This window comes from Hemiscyllium ocellatum, chromosome 21 (genome assembly GCF_020745735.1).
Source record: "Hemiscyllium ocellatum isolate sHemOce1 chromosome 21, sHemOce1.pat.X.cur, whole genome shotgun sequence".
Lineage (NCBI taxonomy): Eukaryota > Metazoa > Chordata > Chondrichthyes > Orectolobiformes > Hemiscylliidae > Hemiscyllium > Hemiscyllium ocellatum.
In genome coordinates this window covers 62,189,777-62,216,985 of record NC_083421.1, presented here as the reverse complement: position 1 = coordinate 62,216,985, position 27,209 = coordinate 62,189,777, and the positions used below count along the sequence as shown (strand labels likewise).

General features: G+C 39.7%; 1 protein-coding gene across 4 annotated transcripts in view; it reads right to left on the bottom strand.

Moving 5' to 3' along the window:
• The window catches only part of LOC132825933 (tyrosine-protein kinase ABL1-like), a 245,649-nt gene that overhangs the window by 114,846 nt on the left and 103,594 nt on the right, over positions 1 to 27,209 (bottom strand). For all 4 annotated transcript variants that reach the window (XR_009645828.1, XR_009645829.1, XM_060841584.1 and 1 more), the window contains exons 2-3: positions 17,541 to 17,705; positions 15,840 to 16,135 (exon numbers count right to left, since the gene is read on the bottom strand). Coding sequence is in view for 2 of the 4 variants with exons in the window: in XM_060841584.1 (XP_060697567.1) it covers positions 15,840 to 16,135; positions 17,541 to 17,705 (461 nt within the window). In the remaining 2 variants the exon portion in view is untranslated. The remainder of the gene's footprint in view (positions 1 to 15,839; positions 16,136 to 17,540; positions 17,706 to 27,209) is intronic.

Sequence of the window (27,209 nt, the reverse complement as noted above, 5' to 3'; positions counted from 1 at the left end):
TCTTCAAAAAACTCGATTGAGTTTGAGAGACATGATTTCCCATGCACAAAGCCATGTTGACTATCCCTAATCAGTCTCTGCCTTTCCAAATACATGTACACCCTGTCCCTCAGGATTCCCTCCAACAACTTGCCCACCACTGACATCTGGCTCACTGGTCTATAGTTCCCTGGTTTGTCCTTACCACCTTTCTTAAACAGTGGCACCACATTAGCCAACCTCCAGTCTTCTGGCACCTCACCTGTGACTATTGGTGTTACAAGTATCTCAGTAAGAGGCCCTGCAATCACTTCCCTAGCTTCTCACAGAGTTCTAGGGTATACCTAATCAGGTCCTGGGGATTTATCCATTGCATTTCAAGACATCCAGCACTTCCTCCTCTGTAATATGGACATTTTTCAAGATGTCGCCATCTATTTCCCTACATTCTATATCTTCCATGTCCTTTTCCACAGTAAACACCGATGCAAAATACTCGTTTAATATCTCCCCCATCTCCTGCGGCTCTATACAAAGGCCACCTTGCTGATCTTTGAGGGGCCCTACTGTCTCCCTAGTTACTCTTTATCCTTAATGTATTTGTAAAATCCCTTTGGATTCTGCTTAATTCTATTTGCCAAAGCTAATTGCCCTCCTCCCCTTTTTGCCCTCCTGACTTCCCTCTTAAGTACACTCCTATTGCCTTTCTACTTTTCTAAGGATTCACTCGATTGATCCTGTCTATACCTGACATATGCTTCCTTCTTTTTCTTAACCAAACCCTCAATTTCTTTAGTCATCCAGCATTTCCTATACCTACCAGCCTTCCCTTTCACCCTGACAGGAATATACTTTCTCTGGATTCTTGTTATCTCTTTTCTGAAGGCTTCCCATTTTCCAGCCAAACCTTTATCTGTGAACATCTGCCCCCAATCAGCTTTTGAAAGTTCTTACCTAATACAGTCGAAATTAGCCTTCCTCCAATTTAGAACTTCAACTTTAAAATCTGGTCTATCCTTTTCCATCACTATTTTCGAACTAATAGAATTATGGTCGCTGGCCCCAAAGTGTTTCCCCACTGACACCTCAGTCATCTGCCCTGCCTTATTTCCCAAGAATAGCTCAAGTTTTGCACCTTCTCTAGTAGGTACATCCACATACTGAATCAGAAAAAATTCTTGTATACACTTAACAAATTCCTCTCCAGTCTTTTGCATTACTCTCGAAGTGTTAGCTCATAATAACAGATAACTGACTGGAACTGAAACCAAGTTCAAGGTGGAGGAAGACAGTGAGTGATCACTGAATCACTGGTTGAGGATGTGGGAAGAATTTAACAATTATTTCAGTTTCACACATTTCAGCAACTCCTCCAGGCCAGGTTCTCTAATGTGGTATCCAACAAACAGAACCAAACCTGAACTTTGGTAACACCACTGAAATATTTAAAGCCATTTTAAAGAGTTCTAAAAGGGTTACAAAAGTAATTCCTGCTCGTGCCAAATCCATTTTCAGACTGAAGGCTCAAAGAAAGCAAACAAGAAATTCAGATTTTGAAAGTCAGCTGTGCTCAGCTGGTCGCACCATTGCTTTCGAGTCATGCAGCGTGGGGTTCAAATCCCACTCTAGATCCTGAGAATACCTTAAAAAACAAAGTTGACACTCCACACTAGCACTGAGGGAGGTGTTACCTTGCATGAATCATTAAACCAATGTTCCATCTGTCTTCTCTGGTGATGTAAAAGAGGGACAGCAGGGAAGTTAAGCCCAGTATTTATCTCTTAATCAATACCTTCCAAACAGATCACAGTATCTGGTCGTTATCACATTGCGGTTGGTCAGAGTTTGCTGTGTGAAAACTGGCTTCACAATTCCAACTTTACAAAAGTGATCACACTTCTGAAGAATTTCATTGGTTATGAAGCATTTTGAGCAACTAGTAGTCATGGAAGATACTACATCAATATAAATCTCTCTTCCCAGGGGAAGGATGCTCCACAAATATAACAAAATCCTACTCGGTCACAACATTTGCATTTTGTTATCAATGATGGACTACTTTAGCTTTGGGAGATGCTGAATTAGTGAAAAACACCTTATAAATGCACTTTTTTTTCAAACCAACCTCAATATTTTCTTATGGTTCAAGTAAACTTCAAGAGTGAGCTAGGCAAAAGTGAGGACTGCAGATGCTGGAAATCAGAGTCCAGATCAGAGTGGTGCTGGAAAAGCACAGCAGGTCAGGCAGCATCCGAGGAGCAGGAAAATCGACGTTTCGGGCAAAAGCCCTTCGTCAATTTTCCTGCTCCTCGGATGTTGCCTGACCTTCAAGAGGGAACTGTCCAAACTTAAAAGTAGTGTCGATTGCCCAGAAAGGAGGACAATTGTGACAAAATTCTGTAGAGAGTAACCCCCTGCCATAAATGGACCAAATTCAGATGACCTTGTTGAAATCACAATTGCCTTATGTATCCTCAGGTCTTGCTGCATTATGTAATTGTCAGTAAACATCCTAACCTTAAGCTTATGATGGAGGGAACGTAACTAATGAAGCAACTGAAGATGGCTGGTTCTAGGGCACTACTCTGAGGAATTAAACGTTATTGTGATGCAATGGCAGTGCCTCTACTTCTGATTGATTGATTTATTGTCACGTATACTAAAGTACAGTGAAAAGCTTTGCTTATGAGCAGTACAAGCAGAATATGGTAAGCAAGGATGTACAGATCAGAGGTTGAAAGTTTAAACGTGTTTCAAATGTTAGTTAGGGACCCCGCAAGAATTCAAATGGTGTCAGAGCCATTTTGAATCCATGGGACAGGGAGCCCACGTTTAAGGCCCACCTGGTCCAGAGATGTGTAATAACTCCCCAATCAGTGGGTAGTCACCCCACGCACCCCTCAGCAACCACCCCTCAACCTGAAGATCACCCCACCCACCACTCCTCATAAGATATTTTTCATTTTCCCATATATTTTGTGAATCTGAAGATCCCCGAGGTGTCTGTGATTCGGATCTTTAATTTCCCTTTTCTTCCAATAAAATGGCTTAAGTCACTAAATGTCACTGAACTGAAATGTTAACATTATTCCTCTTCCCAGAAATGCTGCATGATCTGCGACTATTTCCAGAATTTCTTATTTTAGTTTTGCTGGGTTGGGTAGTGCTTATACTAACAGGGTGATCACATGCTAACAGTTTGAGGTGGTTTCACCCCGACTCCCAGGAATGTTGTTGTGTGGGGAAGCAGAGATTATGCATACATGGATTGATGATCAAGCTGGAATAGGTCACTGCCTTTCAGCAGGATGCTAGCAATGACTCATTTCCTTTCCCAACACTCACTGACAACATTGCCTGACTTTGCCTGTGTCAGCTCATTTGCTGCCGAAGTGTTATTACCTCTCGAGTTGCCTATTCTAATGCACTCCCGGCTGCTCTTCCAAACTTAAGTTTCAATACGCAGGACAGAAACTGTAAACTCTGCTGTTCAAGTCATAATTCACACCAAGTCCTGTTCTCCTTCTCACTGTGCGCACTGATCCAAAGCAGATCCCAACCCAAGCAACATCTCTACTTAAGATTTCTCATGCCCATTTTCAAATCTTCAATGGCCTCACACTTCCAATCTCCGAAGTATCCTCCAGCCCTACAACACTGCAAGACCTCCACGTTGTTCTAATTCTGGCCTCTTGGGCATTCCCAATTTCAACTGCTCCTCTGTTTGTGCCACTAATAATTGGTCAGGATCTAAACTCAGGAATTCCCTCAATTCACTTCTTTGCATAATCTTTAAAAACATAAATAACAATATACTTCCATTTAAGGGAAATTCTTGCTGATACGCATCGTACAAGGTAGACTAAATACAGGATTTTCCTACCCACCATAGCTGCAGCTTCTCAATTAGATAGTCATGGGTCCAGTATATGAAAGACACACACATAATAGTGGGGGCAATGCTGTGGGAGTAGGGACACCAGCTATCCTGCATCCACAGCTATCAAATACACCCAAGTTTTGTACATAAAGCTCTGGCATCTCCACGATTTTATATCGTTTGAAGTTGCACCACCAAATAATAAAATATTTCAAAAACATTACAATACAAGAGAATCATAATACTAGAGGTGAGTGATCAGGAAAGCTCTCGTTACCTGGACAGTTGGCCAATCTTTTCCTGCTACTGCTTAATGACAGATTGCCCTCTCTACGAAGAGCCATGGGATGCTTCACTGCTTTAAAAGCTGCTTCTAAATAAATTAGTTCTTTTTGACTTGGTTTGCATGAAGATAATGTGGATGATTTAGATGTAAAACTTGCTTTTTAACAAAATGTTTAGGCACTACAACCAAGTGTTTGAATTCTGACATTTCAGACTTAGAGTGATTTCAAAGACATCTTAAAAGAAAGTTTCAGGATTCTATTGCATTAGTTGAAGGAGGACTTTGGCATTACTTTTACAGTCATACAGCAACAATGAATTCAGTTTATTTCAATATTGGGATTTCCTGCAGTATTTCCTGTCAGCAATTACAAAAAGACCATTTAGATCTGGCACGTGCTGCTAGTCACATACATCATTATTTCTGATTAGACAGGATCTGCAATTTAACTACACATATGCTAAAACATCCCAAAGCATTGTCCAAAATTCCTACAATAGGAATTACATTTTAAAAGTACTTGATTAACTGTGAAGCACTTCAGGTCATCTGGAAAGGTGCTGCAGAAATACAATACTTTTTTTCTTTTCAAAAGATGCACTAAGAAATTCTCTTTGATGCACATGTCATAGACCATAGAGTTCAACTTGACAGCAATATGGCCACAAATAAGTCAACACTTGCACCAACGGACTGAAAATGCAAAATTCCAATTTCGTTAATTGGGTGCAGTTTATTTTCAGGCAGCACTTTTTCAAAACAACAAGGAAAAGTTTTCCAAGGGAGTGATTCAACAATCTTTCTTGTTAATGGAAACCTCAATTTTATTTGCATTTCAGTTCCAATTGCTATTTCATACCCGTGATTCCTGAAGTGTACTGAAACATCTTCTTGGCCTCCTGATCAAACATCATCGCTCAAAATCTGTGCAGTTTATTTGTTTAACAGCAACTTTAATTTTTGCTAACATTGTTAGCATCATTAGATGGCACATCAAATCTGAAAATCTAGCACCAGCAGTTGGTGCCAGGGTGCATGACTTAATTCTTAATTGAAGGATAAAGGAACTATCAATATATTTCATGCATAACACATAGATCACTTACGGCATGCAGAGATTGAAATCTGGGATTTTCTGTTTACTAATATAATAACATAGAGGCAGAGACACCCCCTCCCCCCCACCTCCAGCTGACTCAACATTCCAAATACAGTCTTCTGAACCATTCAGACCGTCGGCCAGGTTCAACTACAGGTCTGTGCTGAGTTTGCTCATTTCAGTCATTGAAGTGAATAAATAAAGATTTGCATTTCCACAGCTCTTTTCACAACCTCAGGACATTCAAAGCACTTACAGCCAGTAAGATAGATTTTGGAAGTACTGTTTTCAATTTATACACAACAAACTCCCACAAACAGCACCATGATAATGAGCAGATAAACTGTCCTAGTGATGTTTACTGAGAGATAAATATCGATCCAAGACGATGGTGAGAACCTGCCTGCTTTGATGAACTGTACCTCGAGGTCCTTGGAAACCCACTTACAAGGGCAGGTGGGGCATGGCATTTAATGCTTCACCCAAAAGGCAGCACCTGAAAATGCAGTACTCCTTCAGTATAGCACAGCAAGAGTCAACCTGGAGTTTAATTTGGAGTGGGCTTTGTCGCACAACTTCGGATTCAAGAGGCAATGGTCTCACTAACCGAGCAATGACTCACTATAACTGGTTTCTCTACCTCCTGAACTAAGGGAAGGTAAATTCAGCTGAAAAGATCTTATCCTATTACCTTCCAGATATTGCTGAAAAAAGAAGACATTTCGCCAAAACTTTTCGTCTTGACAATTTGCAGGAACACCAAAGCCAAGGGAAAACATTTAGACGATGAGAGGAGACAGTGTTGATAAGTTGGCAAGTGGTTGGTAGAGGTATTGCCATAGAGGAAGCACTAGTAATTCTACAGTTGAGCAATAGGTGGAACTAGCTGTTTCACACTGTTACTGCACTATTGCAACCAGTGGTGTTCACCACTAACAGGATGATGCTGTCAAGCCAAATGAATGTTCATATATGTAATATGATACAAAAATTTCACTGCCCACGTCATGCCAGGTATGTAGACATACCACCCCGAAGACTGGTGAATCAAATCAAATGTTTAATCTTGCAATTTTTCATAACAAAGTACTGACTGTATCCAACCTAACCACATTCGCAAGACTCACAACACAGCACCCTATCTGTGACTCTGCAACTGGACAGCATGTGTTAAACTATCCAAACATTATGAAGAATTCCATTGCTAACCAATTTAGATTTGTCAGTCAAGTTTGCTAAGAGAAATACACGTGTGAACTGAAAGCTACATATATTAATTTATAAGACTGTATTTTTTTTCCATACAGAGCTATATATATGCAATATTGAGAGTGTGGTGCTGGAAAAGCACTGGTCAGGCAAGGAGCAGGGGGGGGGGGAAATCGACATTTCGGCCTGAAACGCCGATTCTCCTGCTCCTTGGATGCTGCCTGACCTGCTGCGCTTTTCCAACACCACACTCTTGACTCTAACCTCTAGTATTATGCCCTGTATACACCATGTGTCTGTTTCAATGCAACAAAATAGGTGACAACCATTCTCTGGTCCATTCCTCAGGGGAATGTCTTTCCCAATTAGAGTCAAACTGCCCGATTTAAAATTTAAATAAAACTTGGCTGTTATGCATCAGAAGACTCATCTACATTTGAAACGTTAGCTTGCTCTCTCTCAGTGGATGACCCGTTGTAATCTCCAGTATTGGTTGTTTTCAGTACAGATTCCAACATCTGCAGTAATTTGCTCTGAAAGAGTTGGATGATCAGGCACAATTGTACTGAATGCCAGAAGTGGCTCAAACAGCCAAATGACCTACTCCTGCTGCCATTTTCTATATTTCAATAATACTGGCAACCCTGCTGGCATTTCCCACACTATCACGTGCCCAGAGTTTGGGAAGGAGGGCAATCAGTGCTGACATCTTATCTGTGTTTGCATGGTCAGTGGCTGAATCAAGCATCATTCAGATTACAGAGAATAACATGCATATTTTGAATGAGCATGTGGAGAAGGAAGAGAAAGAGAATACATCTGAACGAGTTGCACCACCTGACAGCAAACGTAGGTCTTTTCTCTAACCCAATCCTTCACCGTGTCAGCAGTCACATTTTATTTCTGTACACTAACATTGATATTTGAAGAGAAAATACAAATGAAATACTGAGATATACTTCAGGATATCTGAGCTGAATAGATATGAAGCTCTAAATTTTGGACAGAAATAATTCATTCTGCTGCATTCAACATCCAGAATTCTGAGATCCTGAATCTCTTCGCCCACTTGGCAAATCCAACATGAATATATTGATGAGTAGCCAGTGGTGGAATAGATTTGGGGTTTCTTCCAGTAGCTAACAGTTTAATACATTGTCCTAAAAGGAGGTCCAGGATCAATTTGTTGAAATCACAACTCAACATTCACTGGGTTCTGAAGAAAGATCACCAGATTCAAAACATTAACTGTTTTCTCTGCACAAATGCTGCCAGACCTGTTGAGTTTCTACAGCAATTTGTTTTTGTTTCAATGTTTGCTGTGGATGGTTTGAGCAAAACTTATCAATTTTAAAAACATTAATAAATCAAAAAAAAATCATTATGGGGCAAGAGTGATCAAATTCAAACACTACTTCCCACCAGCAATTTTTCTCCTTGAAAATGTTCCTCATTTCTCCATTCCCATTTTAGGTTAGCTGGATGGATATGTCATTCACATGATCATCTTAGGATCAGTATCTGACAGGCCATGACACCTTGAGGTGGAATTTGATCTTCAAACAGACCTTAATATCTCCCCATAGCATTAAAACAGCAGTGATGTGCCTTCCAGATATAGAGGCGAAGCATAGAGCTTTACACAAAATGTAGTCACTCCCGATATATCTTTCCTTCAGCTATCCATAGGATATTGGCAGCTCTGGCAGAGCAGTTATTATTAGCCATATCTAACTGTCCTTGAAAAGGTGATGTGCCACCTTCTTGAGCCGCTGCAGTCTCTGAAGAAGGTACATCCACAGTGTCCCAGATAGGGAGCCCCGGAGTTCTGACCCAGCAACTATGCATGGCAGGAAAACTCTATCCCAAAAGACAATTTCCCTTAAACTACAGGTAGCAAAAGCAGTAACCAAGTAAAATGAATAAACATTACTCTTTCACGATGTTTCAATGAAATGAATGGCTGATTCTAGGTCAGAATACTTCCGAGAAACTTTATTAAAAAGCTGCAGCCATAAGACTGAACTGAACACAAAGAAAACCTCAAAACTAAATTTCCATTCCAAAATATTACCTGTTGAGATTGAGAAATAAAGGGTAATTTCAGCAAAGCAACATCCGAATCTAATTTGTTTGAGATTTACTGTATTTGCTGCTTATTTAATGCCCTTCTCACCTTAGTTTCTATACATCTACTTTGTTAAATCATGAGTAATCAAATGATGCCATTGCTTCTTCTAAAAACTCAACTATTTACTCTAAAGTTCTAGATACAAATAACTCGATACATCAGAGCTAAGATCAAATTTCTTTAAAACTATGCAATAATATCACTTCCTGGATCTGCCTATAACAAAAAGCTTACTTGCAAGACAGACTTTTCCAAGCACAAATTAGATTTTCTTCCTGTCTAGGCACTTTGCCTACTTAGAACACTCCTAAATTAAATAGTTTATATCCAATTTCAACTGTGATTAAAATAATGGGATGCTCGGGTTCTGCTTGCATGTATTTGATTAGCCTTGTTATACTGTCTGGTACTGTAATTGAGCTTCAAGTACAGAAAAAATATTAGTTCACTTGTCATCATTCGGCAAAGTGAACCTAGCTTGCTTGGGTCATGTCGGTCTGACTTCTACTGTGTCTCAAGCAAGTCATGGCTTAAAACCTCACTCTAATAAATCATCTGAAAGTCCTAACATTTTGGTCTTTTGGGACACCTTAGCTACAAACCTTAGAGATTACTGGGCACAAAGCTTAAATCTTGTTCCAGTTAAATCATACATTCCACATTACTAATGAAACAGATATTAAGTGAATTAGGATTTATGCATCAACGAGGCAACTCCACCCTAAACAGACAGAAGAAATTCAAAGTAGGTCAAACCAATATAAGGAGAACTGAACTGTCTGTGCTTCATGAGCTGGATAGTTTGGACACTATTTGTTTGTGCAATGGAGAAGGGAAGGTGTATTTTGTGGTCTTGTTTAAATAAGATACGTGACAGTTTCTGTCCAAAAGATCCATTACGTGTGCATGTGTGTTGCACTGTTTCATGTTTGTGTGGCAGTTTGCTTACCTGTTTTGCATGGGCTTCATTAACAGTTGCTGCACTTTCAAAATAAATCATTGCAGGTGGGCTGCTCAGAGGTGCAAAAATAAAATTCAAATGTTTTCCATCAGTTCTGTGTTTAATTAGATATCTTCTAATGGCTTCTGATGGCACAACGCTGATTGGACGACAGGTAAATCAAATCCAAATCTCTTGCTCTTGTAGCCAAAGTATTTATATTGCAAATCCAGTTGAGTTTCTGGTCAATGGTAACCCTCCAGGGCATTGGTAGTGGGGGATTCAAAAATGGTAATGCTACTGAATGTCAAGTGGCTATGGTTAGCTTCTCAGTTGCTTGAGATGGTCTGCATCTAGCACTTAAGTGGCACCAACTTTACCTGCCACTTGTGTTACGACACGGGGTAAACCCCTCTGCTAACTTAAACCCGACACAGAGTAGCTCACCCAGTGCCATAATCTGTTGTTGTGGTTCTCTTCGCTGAGCTGGGAGTTTTTGTTGCAAAAGTTTCGTCCCCTTTCTAGGTGACATCTTCAGTGCTTGGGAGCCTCCTGTGAAGCCTCCTCGGCGAACAGAACCACAACAACGAGCACCCGAGCTATAAAACTTCTCACAAACTTTGACTACAATCTGTTAAATTTCGAGAGGCAAAGAATATCCTAGATTTCAATATTTAAAGTAAAAATTAAGTTTTTTTAAGTCTAACAGAGAACATTAAAACCACGACTCATTTCTCTTAAGCCTATCTTTTACCTCCTACTCCACAATACTGGTCTGATAAATTTCCTCTTAAATTTACGGCAAATCAATTTCAAACCCAGTTGTTGTCTTCAGATGCTGAACCTTCTCTGTAGGTTCCTCTAGGTCGGCTTTAGTCTTCTGCTGCACAAATTACTTATGGACAGGTACCTTTCAGAGAGCAATTCTGCTGGCAGTCTTTACTTGTGGGTGCTCTTTGCAGTTCTCCCTCTAACTGTTCAAAATATCTTGTTTTATACCCAAAACATTGGATCATTTCATTGGTTTGATGTTATCCAAAACAGTAAAATTCAAATTTGATTGGATTTTGGTCTCTGGGGCATAATTTCAACTGATTGACCAAATTTGAATATGCTTTTGTACCATGGCAACACATCACCAGCTATTTGTGTCAGCCAAATGTTACATTTTTAAATTGTTTAGCACGCTGTGCTTTTAGTGCTTGCCAGCTTCCTCTCCCTTTCTCAAAGGTAAAAACACCGACATCTTCCTGACACTTGTCACCCCAAATCTGGAGATTGCCCACATCTTGCTGCAGCACTCGAGTAGTTGAGAATTCTTTAAACGTTGTGTTTTTATCAGTGATCTTATGGCAAAAGAAAGGTCATTGCTGAAGGAGCTGATGATGAAATGGTACTGTCCCCAGCCCAGAGGAACTCCTGCAGAGATTCCATGCAGCAGATTTGATACGCCTCCAACAATATTATCTTCCTTTGTCCCAGTTATGACCCCAACCAGAGTGCTTTCCTTTTGAATCCCACGGACTATTTTTACTGGGGTTCCTTGATGCTACACTTGGTCAAACGCAGATGATGTTAAGGGCCGTCATCCCAACCTCACCCTTGAAATTTAGCTCTTTTGTCCACGTTTGAACTAAAGCTGTAATGAAGTCAGGCCTGAGCGATGCTAGCATAACCTGAGCATCAGCGACCAGGTTATTATATAAGCAAATGCTACTTGATAGGACAGGTAGACGAGTCTTTATCCAAAAACCAAAAAGCTCCGAAATCCAAAGTTTTTTTTGAAGCCTTTTTCTTGTTAATAAGGTTGTTTGGCAAAGTTAACCCAAGTCAACATCCACTCGATGAGTGTCACTCATGTGCGACATGGGGGGGACATGGCCAAGCACTAACTTGCTTGTTCTTACTTAGAAATCTGCTCCTCTGGTAAGATTTTTTTGAAATTTCACCATTAAACTGTCACCTGTTCAGAAAACTGTAAAATTCTGAATCGGAAAAATAGCTGGTTCCGAGAATTTCGGATAAAGGATCGTCTACCTGTACCTTGCCTGATGGGCAGTAATTGGTGGGTTACATTTGTCCTGCTTTTTATATATAGGACATACCTGGGCAATTTTCCACATTGTCCGATAGATACAATGCTGTAACTATACTGGAACAGCTTGGCTAAGGGAGCGACAAGTTCTACAGCATGTACGATTGGTGGAAAGAAACCACATAAACCAGTCTTTGCAGTATCCAGTACCTTTCTCGATATCATAGCGACACAAACTGGATACAGATTGGCATCGGGAATATTGAGCATCTCTGCATGAGGCCAAGATGGATCGCCTACTTGGTACTTCTGGCTGAAGATGGTTGAGCACTCATTATTTTCATATCCCATTACATAAGGATATGTGCAGACCCTCCTCCTACAGTAAGTTGTTTAATTGTTCACCACCATTTACAACTGGGTGTGGCAGGAATGCAGAACTTAGATCTGATTATTGATTGTGGAATCATTTAGCTCGGAATATCACTTGCTGCTTCTACTATGTGGCATGCTTCTGGTCCTGTTTTTGTGTCTTGATCAGATTGACCCCTTATTTTTGCACATGCTGGTTCTCCTTTGGCCCTGACCTCTTGCATGCTTCATTGAACCAGACCTGATTCTCTGGTTTGATGATAATTGTAGATTGGGGGAATATACTGGGCCATGAGGGTGCAGATTGTGTTGGGGCACAATTCTGCTGCTGATGGCCCGCAGCACCTTATGTATGCCCAGTGTTGAGTTGCTAGATCTGTTCAAATTGCACTGAGTGCTGATCTCACCAAAGGCCTGAACAACTGTAAGCAAATGGTCTGTATTCCTATTTCCTTGCAATATAAGCAAACATGCGAACTGCCTCCCTAGCTATTTGCTGTAACTGTGTATTAACTTACCTGCATGTTCCTAGTGTAAGCATATCCATTCTATCTGAAGATCAATATTTTCAAGTTTTACGCCTTTTAAATATTCTGCTTTTCTAGTCTGACAACCAATACAACTAACTGCACATTCCCCACAGTACGTCTACTATCTTGTTACCTGCTTGCCAAACCTGCATATTTTTCCTTGCAGTCCATGTCCTTCTCACAACTTAAATTTCTGCCAAGTTTTGTATAGCCAATAAAGTCGAGATATTATATTCCAAATCTTTGTTCAAGTCTTTACTATAGATTACCAATTGTTGAGACCACAGCACTGATCCTTACTGATATCCTTTATTCACAATCTGCCAACTTGTAAATGCTCTAGTTAGACCTTTGTATCCATTAAGTGATCCACTATCCATGCTCAAAACTAAGGGCTACATAGAGTATGTAGCACAGAAAGAGACCCTTCAGCCCAAATCCTCCTTGCTGACCAGGTTTCCTAAACTGAACTAGCCCCATTTGTCTCTGTTTGGCCCATATCCTTCTAAACCTTTCCTATCCACGTACCTGTCCAAATGTCTTTTGGATGTTGTAATAGTACCCACCTCTACCACTTCCTCTTGCAAATCTTCCATATGTGCACCACCTTCTGGTGTGAAAAAGTTGCCCCTCAAGTCCCTTTTAAATCTTCCCCTCCCACCTTAAATCTATACCTGCTCAGTTTGGACTCTAGGGAAAAGACCTTATCTCTGCCCCTCGTGACTTTATAAATCTTTAAGGTCACCTCATAGCTTCCTCCAGGGAAAAAAAGCCCCAGCTTATCTAGCCTCTCATTGTAACTCAAACCTTCTAGTCTTGATAACATTCTTGTAAATCCGTTTTGCACCTTTTCCAGTTTTATAACATCCTTCCTTTAACAGGGCAACTAGAATGGTACACAGTACTCCAAAGGTGGCCTTACCAGTGTCTTGTACAGCTGTAACATGACACCCCAACTCCTGTACTCAGTGCTCTGACCAATGAAGGCAACTATGACAAATGCCTTCTTCATCACCCTGTCTACCTGTGACTCCACTTTCTGCGTATCTGCCTAGGTATCTCTGCTCAACAACCTTCCCTAGGACCCTACCATTAATTTTGGAAATCCTGCCCTGGTCTGTCTTACCAAAATGAAACACATTGTATATTCCCGATTTCGTATGTGGTTGCCTTTTTAATAATGAAGACAGAAATTGTGATGAAGAGTCACTGACTCAAAATTTTAATTCTGCTTTCTCCCATAGGTGCAGCCAGACCTGAGTTCTGTCAGCAATTTCTGTTTTTGATTCAGATCTTCAACATTCAGAGTTTTTGGTTTTCTCTTAGTGTCGTTTTAGTAAAGCTGTTCACAGCACTGTTAAGCTACTCGCCAGACACCTAAATTGAGGATTTTAACCAAAGTGGAAAAGAAAAAGACCTTTGGCAACTTTTCATAGTCAACGTTTATGTGGGTGGATACTTGCATTGTGACTCTAATGAGCAACTCTCTACATGGTCTAGGTAGGGCGTCAGCAACATTCAGGATGTTAAGCATCCCAGAAATTCCAAGGAGTTAAAAAAATTTGGAACAAATCTTTGTACAGAATGTGCCATAAATTACAGAACAGAACCCAGGAAAAGAAAAGCATGTTCCTTCAGGGTTTGTCAGTTCAGCAATACAGCCAGCAAAAATGTGGGATCGTGCTTTTCAACATGCACTGGGATATCACAGCAATTAATCGCAAAGCTAGCAGCAAACTAATAGCACTTGGTCTGGCTGTTTTAAAGTGTTCTCATGACAACTAATTTCATTTAATCTGTTTTTATTTGAATGAGTAATACAAGGACAGCAAGCTTTTTACTAACTGGCACAAATATTCCAGTTGATCAAGAGGCCCACATAATCAATGTAAAAACAGACACAACGTAATGGATATGTAAGACAGAGGTTATATACAGCAGTGTTAATATTTTATTTACAGTATAGATCACTTAAATAATAGCTTAAATAAAACTTAAATAAAAATAACGGTAGAAGGCTTTCCACTCACACCCTCCACTAACTACTTGGACATCGCAGAGATCACGACAACACAGTGAACTTCCAGTATCAGGTATCTAATTTTTGCTGGTCTATCAAGCGTGCAGGTTCATTAGATGCCAATTAAAACAAAATTTTCTGTATATTAAACGCAGGAAGAGGCCATTTATCCCCTCATGATTGTTCCACTTACATCAGTCCAGGTTGGTTTGTACCTCTAGAGCACTTACACATCTTTTCTCTGTATCCTGTTTAACTAAAAGCAAGTTACAGTAGTCTTAAAAGTTACAAATGCTCCCCAGCACATACAAACCCATGAGGAAAGAGCTCCAAATTGCCAGGTTAACAGAAGCTATGATGTAACAATTCGAATATGATTCAGAGTGTAAAGTTTTCCTTTTATTGACATAAAAGTTTATATATTTTTGAACATTGTGTTGTAAGACGATATGTCAAGCCTAGGAATTGTAATAAAAAGATAACCATATGCAGGATCTTGCATACATTCCTAAAGAAAAAAACAAACATCCACAAAGGTTAGGATGAAAGGAATATGTTTGTACTTGAAGTGCATTCATGTAAAACAGATTTTTTGATGTTGATTTTCTTTTGTCTAGCAAACCCACAGACACCAAACAAGGATGTGGTTAAAATAAAGGAAGGAAGAAACAATATTATTAATAAACTTGCAGAATTGGCTAGCAATTAGCAAATTAATTTCGATATTGCTAAATGGGAGGTGGTGCTGTTTGGTTGAAGAATATAGAAATCACATATTGCTTGAAAAATGAGTCTAAATGGAATTTAGGAACGAAGAGGTACAGATACACAAATGATTGAAAATAGAAATATCGGTTAATAATGCCATTAAAAAAAGGAAACCAAAACCAGTAGCTGCAAATTAAGACAGTGACCAATAAATTCAATAGGGATTCAGCAGACCTTACCAAAGTCTAGTTAGTCATATCCCATTAGTAAGTCTATTACTAGCAAAACCAGAGGTTATTGCATATCTCTAACTGCCTTTAAGGGTGCGATACTAAACCATCTTCATTAACCACTGAAGTCATTGTGGTGTTGGCACACCCACAGTATGTTTAGATTAGGTTTATTCAAGTCAGTACTAAGAATGTGGAACTCCTTACTCATGTGAAAGGAGCATTTCTGGTTGAAGAAACAGTCAGACCAAATATCCTGCTTCTGTGCTATGATGCCAATTATCCGGTGGTCATGCTACGTGAGGCACCAGAAAGCCTTGATCAATGAAAATAATGCATACTTTACAAGAATGTATAATCTGTTAACCTAGATACAATAACATTTCTCAATATAGTCAATAGCCTGCAGAGAAGACCTACCTTCCCATCAGATGCAGTGTTTATCCTGTAGTGGTATACCCTTCCTTCATAACGAAGTGATATGGATCTTTGTCCGGGGCTACTTTCACTCTCTCGCACCAGAAAACTCCCATTGATGCCACTGCTGAGGAGGTATTCTGCAGCATTGCGTGAGACTGGCCCATGGTACCAGGAGTGTTTCTCTAGACTGTTAACAGGTGTAATATAGTTGCTGGGAACCCAGCCCTGGCCATTTTTAGTCTGAGCCTCGCACCATTCTCCGTTGTGGTTGTAGCCCAAAACACGAAGCTTTTCACCTGCCAGAAAGAGAATGTGTTACCAAAGGTCTCAATGTTCAAACTGTCGCATCACATTGCCAACAAAATTAACAACAAAAATAAACTCTTTTTTTGCAGCTTAGATGGTTCAGGTATTGTCTTTTTACGTCTACATGATCATTGTCCACTTTATTTCTAATTGTGGTTCTGTTCGCCGAGCCACAACAACAAGCACCCGAGCTACAAATCTTCTCACAAACTTTCAACTTTATTTCTAGATTTAGCTTTTTGTATCTTGGCTTTAGATACATAATCATAGGCGCTCCTAACTTCCCTTGCCAAAATATCCAATTATCTCCTTCAGTCTGTGAGGGCAAGACACTGCCACTGACCACCCTGACTCAATGGCTGGGCTAACCTGTCAGGAAGCATGCCTGATCAGTCGGGAAAAACTCTGCTTCCCATTCAATTATTCCCTGATATGGCAAGGCAGACAAAATCAGAAACACCTACTGCATATATAAGTCCAGACGAGGGCTGGATTTATACTGCACTCAGTGTAGAATGATTTCCAAAAAACAATAAGGAAGTTCGCCTGTTGCATTTTCTATTTTTTATAATGCATTTGCATGACTCTATGACTCTAAATCCCTCTTTGTTTAAAAAGAAAAATAAACTTTTGTTTCTTTTTAAATCAAACCAAACTATTGACTCTACTTCTGCCTGTCCATAAACGTGAACAATATCCAAGGAGGTCAACAACGAAATATCTGGGAGGACGACAAAAGGAAGTGGTTACATTAGGGAGAGAAAAGTGGCAAATGCTGAATTGCTGAGCTGTCTTTTTTGTATTCAGAAATAAAAGCTTCAGTACGTGGACTGCTGGGGTTCAAGGAGGCACTTTCTGAAGGGCGACTAGGGACACGCAATAAATACCAGCCAGCCAGCGACACTCGTGTCCCATGAGTATAAAACATCTCTAGCACCTATTGGTAGATGCAGAAATCAGCAAGAAAAAAATATTTGCAATTTGGATTATTGAGCGATTCGTCATCACAAAAATATTTGAGGAACCATATTTTATAAGAACTGCAACCAGATCACAAGATGGTACTTGTCCAGGTCTAATTTTTAATGCCAAATCAAGACTGCTACAAAATGATGCATAATCAAAGTCTATTAAACATCTTATAAGTTATATATTTCTCCCCATCACAAAATCAGCTAATCAAAACAGGATATCTTTCAGCAGGGATTGGTGACAGAAGGTCAGGTGTTCCTTTGTGTTCATCATCCTGGTGTCATTCCTTGCCACCTCTCTCTCCGACCTCACCCTCGACCTCACCATACTTGCTCCCTCTCAAGTAAATTCCAGCTGTTTATTAAACTCAATGACCGGGAACAGATTTGGCAATTTCTTTAGTGGCATGCCCTTTGCTCTTACCTTTGGTTATGCTGAGTGTATTGTCCCCGCTGGCAACAAAGTCATACAGTGCAACAAAAAGGTTGGGGTCATTTTCACTAGGGCAAGCAAGCAAGTTCTCTTTGGAGTTCCACCGGGCAGCCTCGGTCAGGCCTTGTGACTCAAAATCTGGACGGTGTAGGGCTTCTAGAAAGAAAACCAAAATAAAATTATAACACACTGCATGTAATTCAATAAAGCACCTACTTAGATCCTGCTATGCCAGTCAGGTGCTGACTAGTCACATTAATGCCCAACCGTTGTAAAATTACACTTGCCTCATTTCACAAAATACTTCTGACAGCTGGTAACATCACGAGGGTTTTCAAGTCTTTGTTGATAATTAAATTTAATTATTTTAAAGATACTTAATGAAAATAAATCCCAGGATTCAAAGTCTACATGTGAAATCTGACTGCTACCTTCTTGAGATTCCTGATAACACTGTGCCTGATGCTGCACAGGTGACATGATCTAGAGACACCCAAACTGTGGCCCCTGGATGATGCACAGGCTTGACATTCTGGCCCACGAAACCCTAACACCTTCTTTCACCTCATATTAAAGTTCTCCAGGGCTATTTTGTCCATGCGTGGAAAGGATTATTCTTGCACTGCTGGTTTGTCTATGAATCTCAATTGGAAAACTAATGACACCCAGACTCTCCATTTTCAGAGATGGAGAAAATTCAGTAAGCTCTTCCCTGGGGAGAGCACCTCAATGCAACATGAAGTTTGCACACTTCAAATGAACCCATCAGCTACGCTAGGGTCAAATCACTGGAACTCCCTCTGTATCAGCACAATGGGTAAACCTACACCTTTTAAGGGGCCCCTTTGAGTAATGGTGGTGGTGTCCCTCCTCCTGAGCAGGAGATGTGTAATAACATCGCTGAACAGAGTGATTAGAAAAACAAGTTAAAATAAAACTTTTCTTCATGGAAAATGGTTCAGGAAGGCAACCCATCACCACATTCTCAAGGGCAATAAATGATGGCCAGCCAGCAACGCCCACATCTCAGGAATGAATTTCAAAAAGCTATGCTGGGTTGGCACATCCAAAACAGTCAGGCCCAGAGTAAAAGCAGTAAATCAGATCCTCCTGTTAGTGGGTTCAGAGTCTGGCTAAAAGGCCTTTACTGACTTTTTTTAAAGAAAACCCCATTGTTACATTTCTCCTCACTACCCTACAATCAGACCTGGCCTGGCAAGTAATTGATTTTAAAAATATCATTCCTGTTTTTGATTCCCTGCATGACCTCACACTTTCCTAGTTCTAATCTCATTCTACCCTATGACCCCCTGAACTCTGAACTCCTCCAAATCTGGCTTCTTTGAAATTCACCATTTTAATTGTTCCACCTTCGGTAGCTGTGCGCTCAGCTGACTGGACATGAAGTTTGGAAATATTTTTCCCAAGCCACCTCACCTCCTTTAAGACATTCCTTAAAATATTACTATTTGACTGTGCTTTGGTTCACTGGTCCAAACGCAGCCGGACAAAATTTTGTTTCACAACACTCGTGCATAGTTCTTTAGGATGTTTTAATATGATAAGGATGCTACATATATACAAGTTTTTACTGAACAACTGGGATACAGTGACTAGGATACAAACAGGCAAATGTAATGATTAACAACGACCCACCATCTGCTAGTGTGAGCAACATGAGTCTCTGATTGGAGAGAAACATCTTAATCTAGATGGGCAGCAAATACCAGAAATTAGATGCCATATGCACCATAGCTACAGGAGACTGACTAATGGGAATATGAACCATCACTTTCTGAGCCTTGGCTGAAACAAAACTAAATTTATTGCTATAAAATGCACTGATGCAGGGAGCCTTTAAGTGTTAAATACAAAATAAGATATGAGATAAGATAGATTAAGAAAAAAATACCATTAGCTGATGATACAGGCCTGTGGGACATTAAATTTAAGAATGAGAAATACAAGAGGCATGAAGGAGGTTTTATTCCACATATTGGAGGCATTGAACTATTTCAGTGGGAAATTGAACAGGTACTTTATGGAAATAAACCTGCAGGACCACAGTGATAAAAGAAGATTGGGACTAACTGAATTATTGTACAGAGAGGTTGCATGGAGTCAATGGCTTCCTACTATGTCATAATGAATTCATGATAAAACTAAACCAAACTAGCTGAGAAAACAAGATAAAATCAATAACATCCATGGTGCATTCAAAATAGAGCTAATAAAGTTTTTTTTTGTCTGGTTTATTTTAACTTAACTTGCACTGTATATTTTGGATTTTACAATTTAATTGAATCCCTTCTAAAAAGAGTTATTCTAGCCAGGGGAACAGCATCAACGTGTCCCAATATGGATAAATATTGCAAAGGATAAACAGGGCACATAAAGGCATTTCAACAATGACGACAGTTCCACAATTAATATGAAACCTCCTGTGATTGCACAAAGAGCTATACAAATGCAAACTTTTTCCTTCATTTTAACTGACATGCGTATTGAGTCATTAGTTTTAATGCAAAAATTACTGAAGAAATCTCTTTCATGCTGTATCTTTCCTCCACAGTGGCTACTAAATGAGTGCTGATGAACACTTCACTCACCCTCAACATTTATAAATGTTTTTAATCACTAAATTAAGTTGCTCTGAATAATGATAATAAAGATTAGGATCGCAAGAAATATTGTTTTTAAAGATATTCTCCTAGCACATTAAGTAGTTAGATATACTACTTTGAGACGTAAACTTCCAGTGATAATTTTAAATGCTCTTCTGCCAACCTGCTGCAAAGCTGTATAAAAATTTCACACATTGGCGACAGATTTAATTTGGCTTACAAAGTTCAGTTTGTGCAAATTCACTTGCGATTTTTGAGAACAATCAGTATCTGGGCATGAACTTAAAAATATGCCAGGCAGTCCAGGCTACTGGAAACCTCATGAAACCTGCATCCAAAGATTTTGATGCTCAGTCAGCTAGAATACATCAGCTTATATCTTTCAATTAGTAAAAGGTGATGTCTACCGTACTCAAAACCCAGTACCCAGTGTTCTGATCCATACTATCATTTTTATACAATATTATTGTTGACAGACAAGTTGATGATTGCATGTTTATACTCGGTGCAATTATCCCTTTTGCACATCTCTTCATTGATTATATAAAACTACATTTTTGTTCCTTACATACATCACACGTGAGGTGATAAATGCTGATTCTTCCTGATTCCAATCAGCAGTGTTAAGCAATTAGATTTTATTGCCTTAAAGGGAGAAGCTACTTTTAATACAGCAGAATACAATATACAATACATAGTGCAATGTACTGGTTTGTAACCCTTGGCTTGCTGCAAGTTAACTGCTAACATACAAGTGCTGTCAGATGTTATCAATCTACCATTCCTGTGGAGAAACAGCACGCCTGTAAGATCTCCTGGGTTGAGACTGGGAAGTCACATTATCAAGCCCCTGATACAATTTGTTTCCCATCTGGTTCACTGTCAATCAGCTTCCTCCAAAATAAAACACTGCACCATCTGCTTCTCACCAAAATTAACGTTCCTCCATCATCAGTCAGAAATGAGGAAAAATTCAAGGAAATGAAAAATATAGCAAAATGTATGCTCCCTCTTTGTTTTTGCATTTCGGTAAAACAGTAAGCGAGTAATATCTTGCATTATGTTTCTGTTTTTAAGTGGTTCCAGCACGGCAAAGAACCAATGCTTTTGTTACCATTTGGCTTAAGTATTCCAATCTTCTCCTCGTGGCCTCCCATCCTACATAAATCTAAGCACACCCAAAACTTTGCTACTCATCCTAATTTGGTCTAAGTACCGTTCCTCTCATTATCCGGACATAAAGACTTACTTTGTCTCCTGGTCCAGGAAAATTTGCACCTTAATTTCTAAATCCCTCCACGGTCTCTCCTCTCCCTAACTCTAACTGCTCCAGTTGTTTCATCGGTAAATTATCAAAAGGATTTGACACTGAACCATCAAAGACATTGAGACCAGATCGACTAAACTCTCAGGTAATATTTTATGGAGTGTTTTAAAAGATACACGAGAGGTGAAGGGGCAAACAACCCTCCTCCTCCTGCAGATCCTATATTTCAGTCGATATGCCACTGAAGTTGTGCCTTCAGATACCAAGGTCCTAAACTCTGACATCTCTAAAGTCAATCCACTTCTTGCACGTCTCTTAAAACACTCCGTAAATATTAGCTCTGACTGAACTTAGTCAATCCATCTCACTGTCTTTGATGGTTATGAGTCAAGTTTTGTTTGATAATTCACTTATGAAACAACTTAGGGCATTTTACTATTTTTAAAGCGCTATACAAGTGCAAATTGTTGTTGTTATTCCAAAGATCATTACAACTGTCCATTATTAATCCCATCATTTTGAGAGAAAGCCAAGAAGCCTGAAACTGGTCCAGCAGATGATGATACAAAGACCTGTTGATGTCTTTCAGAAGTGTGCATAAATTCACACAGAGCTATGACTAACTGGAAAAGTTGAACACATTTCAGACAAAATAATTTACTGCACTACACATGGTAACATTTGTTGTCACTTAGCAACAGGGTTAAGAAATGGCAGATTGGGCCAGTTTTCTTTTGCAGGTTGTGTGTTTTGATATAACTACTACATAAATAATACAAAACTCCATAGAGCAGGTCTGACATGTGTTCCAACAATTTTGGGAAAGCAAGTCTTAGCAGGACTTGTACACCTAATGGTAAGGTCTTAGGGAGTGTTACTGAACAAAGAAACCTTGGAGTGCAGGTTCATAGCTCGTTCAAAGTGGAGTCGCAGGTAGATAGGATAGTGAAGAAGGTGTTTGATATGCTTGCCTTTATTGATCAGAGTATTGAGTACAGGAGTTGGGAGGTCATGTTGCGGCTGTACAGGACATTGGTAAAGCCACTTTTGGAATATTGCATGCAATTCTGGTCTCCTTCCTATTGGAAGGATGTTCTGAAACTTGAAAGGGTTCAGAAAAGATTTACAAGGATGTTGGCAGAGTTGGGAGGATTTGAGCTATAGGGAGAGGCTGAATAGGCTAGGGCTGTTTTCCCTGGAGCGGTGGGAGGCTGAGGGTGACATTATAGATGTTTATAAAATCATGAGGGGTACGGATAGGATAAACAGACAAAATCTTTTCTCTGGGTTGGGGGAGTCCAGAACTAGAGAGCATAGCTTTAGGGTGAGAGGAGAAAGATATAAAAGAGACCTAAGGGACAACTTTTTCACGCAGAGGGTAGTATGTGTAAGGAATGAGCCGCTGGAAGAAGTGGTGGAAGCTGGTACAATTGCAACATTTGAAAGGCATCTGGATGGGTATATGAACAGGAAGGGTTTAGAGGGATATCGGCCAGGTGCTTGATTGGGACTGGATTGGGCTGGGATAATTGGTCAGCTTGGACGGGTTGGGCCGAAGGGCCGGTTTCTGTACTGTACATCTCTATGACTAAGTACATCATTTCAGGTTTTGGCATTGTCCCTATCAAGGCATCTTCAGCACAGTAAGTGTAAACTTCCCCAGAACAATGGAATGTACGCTTTGAGAAGATTGATTTTGAAGTCCCATTATACTTGTTGCAAGATACAAAGTGCTCAGAGCTTGTGCAATGTGCCTTTGAAGCATGCACTTCAGATTCAAAGGATTATTACTAAGCCCGATAACTTTTCTCCTTTCTTCAGCTTGTTTCCAAAAGCCCAATCTTTATTCACCCACCACAAGACCCAAACATCAATTTTGTTCAAAAAGTTATGCCCAAAGATTTAAATCATCTCATAAGATCATAAGAAATAGGCATACGATTAGGCCGTTTGGCCCCTTGAGACTATACTATCATTCAATCTAATCAAGACTGATTTGATAGAGTCCTTCATTTCCCTTTCCTGCTGATCCACTCTCCATAGTCCTCAATTCTCTTGTTGACCAGAAGGTCTCTCTCCTCTCAAACATTACTCACCAAAACATTAATTCTCAAGGGAAAGCAAATTACTGCAGATGCTGGAGATCTTAACTAAAAACAGAAAATGCTAGAAAATAGATCCATCAGCAACTGCAAAAACAGAAATAGAGCCGACATGCCCGGTCAATCGCTCATCACCAGCATTAGGAAAAAGTTACCGAAATATGATAAATTTTGAGCAAGTGGGAAGGGGAGAATGAACGTGGAAGAGGGACAATGGGAAGGCTGTGGTCGAGTACAACGCCAGAGAGTTTAAACAACAAAGGTTTCATGATGTAAGGCCAAAGGGAATATTCCATTAATTTTAATTCCAGAGGCACTAGGATTTGGATAATCTCCGTATTGGTCAGTCAGCATGAGCTGTGGGAAATGTAACCACAGGCACTCCAAGTCTTTTTCCAACCGATGCAGAATGCTGAAGTCTAGTTGAATCAAGCAATTTCAGATGCCTGTTTTGTTTAAATGAAATGTGTTATCATTGCATGAGCAATGAAATCCCACTTAAATGAGTATTCACTAAGGCTCAATCAACAGCATCTTCGAAACTCAATTTCTACCAACTAAAAGATCGAGGACCATAAGATGTAGGAGCAGAATTAGGCCATTTGGTCCATCAGGTCTCCTCCACCATTTAATAATGGCTCCTAGGTCTCTCACCACCGTTCTGCCACGTAACCCTTGATCCCTTTACTAATTATGATAAGATCAGAAGAGCAGATGCATGGGAACATCATCTGCAAGATCCCCCACCCATCCCCCCAGTTCACATTCCACCCTGACATATCAGCATTCATTCAGTGTGTTGAGTGGTCAGAATTCTGCAACTCCCCTCCTAACAGCATAGTGGGGATCTACAGCTCTGGACTGAAGCGGTTTAAGAAGACAGCTCATCACCGAAGAACTTGGGGTAGACAATTAATTCCAGCATGGCCAGTGATGCCCATATCCCATAAATTAATTTAAAAGAAAATCAAAAACACAATATAAATAACAACTTGCGTTATTTGCAAGACAGAACAGATCTTATGGCTCAACTTCTGTTTATATCCGACACAACTTCCAGCTAACTCCATCATCATATTCTTTTATTCTTTGCTGCTTCATCTGTTTATCTAACTTTCCCTTAAAATGAATCTGTTATTTGTCACTCCTTATGGTATTTACTACTACTAACAGAAGGTCACTGACCTGTAACATCTGTTAATTTTGTTTCTCTTTGCTTCGATCTTCCTGGCCTGAGTATTTCCAGCATTTTCTGTTTACATTTCAAATTTCAAGCATCTGCAACATATAGCCCATTAACTCCCAGTTTTGGTCTCGCCCACAAATTAAAACATCTTTCCTAAATCTACCCGACTGAAACTCGCGACATTAAAAAGACCTTTATACAGTTTCATTTAAACCACACTGAACTACTTGAGCAACGTTAAGTTTCCAAGGGCAGTGTCTGTTGTTCCTGACGCTATCAAAAACACTATTCAACAGGCACTTCTTCACTCTTGGGCTGGCTTTGGGAAGGAGACACTATTTTAGCTTATCATTGTCACTTCCTCATTTATTTTCTAGCATGTCCAGTTCATGACCTAGGATTGGGTAAACAGAAAGGCAGCCTGCTGTTGTAGGTGGAAGATAGTGTGTCAGCACTTTTACATATCCAAGTGTAGTCAAGGAAAGAGCACTTTTACTTTTAGTTACTCTTTATCAACATATGATGTGAAGGTGCTAGTGTTAGACTGGGGTGGACAAAGTTAAAAACACAAAACCAAGTTACAGTCCAACAGGTTTATTTGGAAGTACAAGCTTCTCTTTTGTCAGGTAGCTGTGGAGTAAGGGAGCAACCTGGTCTTGTATTTTTAACTTTATCAACATAAACCAACAAACAGCTATTAGGAGGTGCACAAATTGCCCAAAATAGCCACCTTCTAATAGACCTCATCATTCACTCCGACTCTTGTTTTAGATTTCAGCTGTGGCTCAGTAGGTGAGGCACCGCCCATGTCAGAAGGTTTAGTCCCACAACCAAGCTGACATCATCACAGTACAAGGGATTGTGCTGTCAAATATGCAGACTTTAGGCGAGACATTGAACTGAGCTTTCTGAAGTAGGTGTAAAAGCACAAGGTCGTTCTCCACAATGTCCTGGCCAATATTTATCCTTACTTCACCAAGACAAGGTCGCTGATAGTGGATTTCTGCTGCATGCAGATTGGCTGCCTTTTTTCCTGTATCAGAATGAAGACTATACTTCAAAACTACAGCACTTCAGGATACGCCAAGGTTATGAAAAATACTTATAAACTTCAAGCTATGCTTTCTTTCCTACTCCCACAGGTCACAAGAACACTGCCTCCAACAAGTCAACAGCCAATATATCGGAGGGAAATACTCACGGCTGTAAGTAAAAGCAATTACAGCACATGGATTACAGCAGCACCTTCTCAAGGGGAACTAGGGATAGGCAATAAATGCTGGCCCAGCCAGCGATGCCCACATCTCAAGTGAATTTTAAAAAATCGAATCTGATGTGATTACTGATACTGAAATCATGCACTTAGGTTTCCACAGAAACCACAATGATGGGTTACCCTTCTCATTATGTGGTGTGTTCCACTGATAAGACATTTTTAAAAAAGCCATTTTAAAAAAAGCCATAAACCATGTCTGGTTCATAAAGCAGTATCCTGTTCTGAAAAAATCATATTTGACTTCAAATGTTTTCTTAGTTTTTCTCTCTCTCCTCAGATACTGTTAGACTTGCTGAGATTTCCCAGCACTTTTGTTTTTGGTACTTATACTGGTAGGTTTAACTGGATCATCTTCACTGCCAAGAAACATGCATCTTTGTTTTGTTTGAATGTTGTGTTCAAGTTGTATGCAACATTTATATCTATCAGATTTTTGTCAAAAAAAAAGGATGCCAAATGTTCAAATTCACTGTTTATACTGCAATGTTGCAAGATTTGAACTCAGCTCAAAATACATTCCAAAAGGTGGGTGCATATGAAGCCAAGATAGACTCAGAATTCATGCTGAGAATTAAATACTCGGCTCTGGTAAGACTGTAGGTTGAGCTGATCTCCAATTTGCCAACATAAACAGGGCCATTAAAATTGTTTGAATGTGGGTTTATGCACAATTGACACTCAAATGGCCTCTACATTGTTCCAATGCTAGAATGGAGTTCATTCTGGAATGGAGTTAGATTCTACTGCGGTATTTTGTAATTGAAAGTGAGGAAGTTAACACATCCCAAAATGTAAGCTGTTTAAGCTCTCAAGAGAGGAAAGGTAACAGACAAAATTAATATCGCATGAGATGGAAATTTTTCAAACGTCATTACAGCACAGTAATTGGTTAAGATCTGGAAGGCACTGCTTGAGAATGTGTGGTTAGATTTAACTGAAGATTTGAAGGAAGTTATCTAATAAAGAAAAACTTACAGGGTTACGGGCAGAAAGTGACAGAATGAGACAAGGTAAATTACTCTTTTGAAGAGGCTGTGTAGGTCCAACAGGCCAAAGGGCTTCCTTCTGTGCAGTAAAAATACTGTGATTCTGTAATTGGTGCTTTCATGTAGTTGGGAAACATTTCAACTTATAACAGGTAGTATAAAATCTGGACTCCTCTTCCATGAATAGCACTTGATGCTAGGTGAATTGTTAATTTTAAA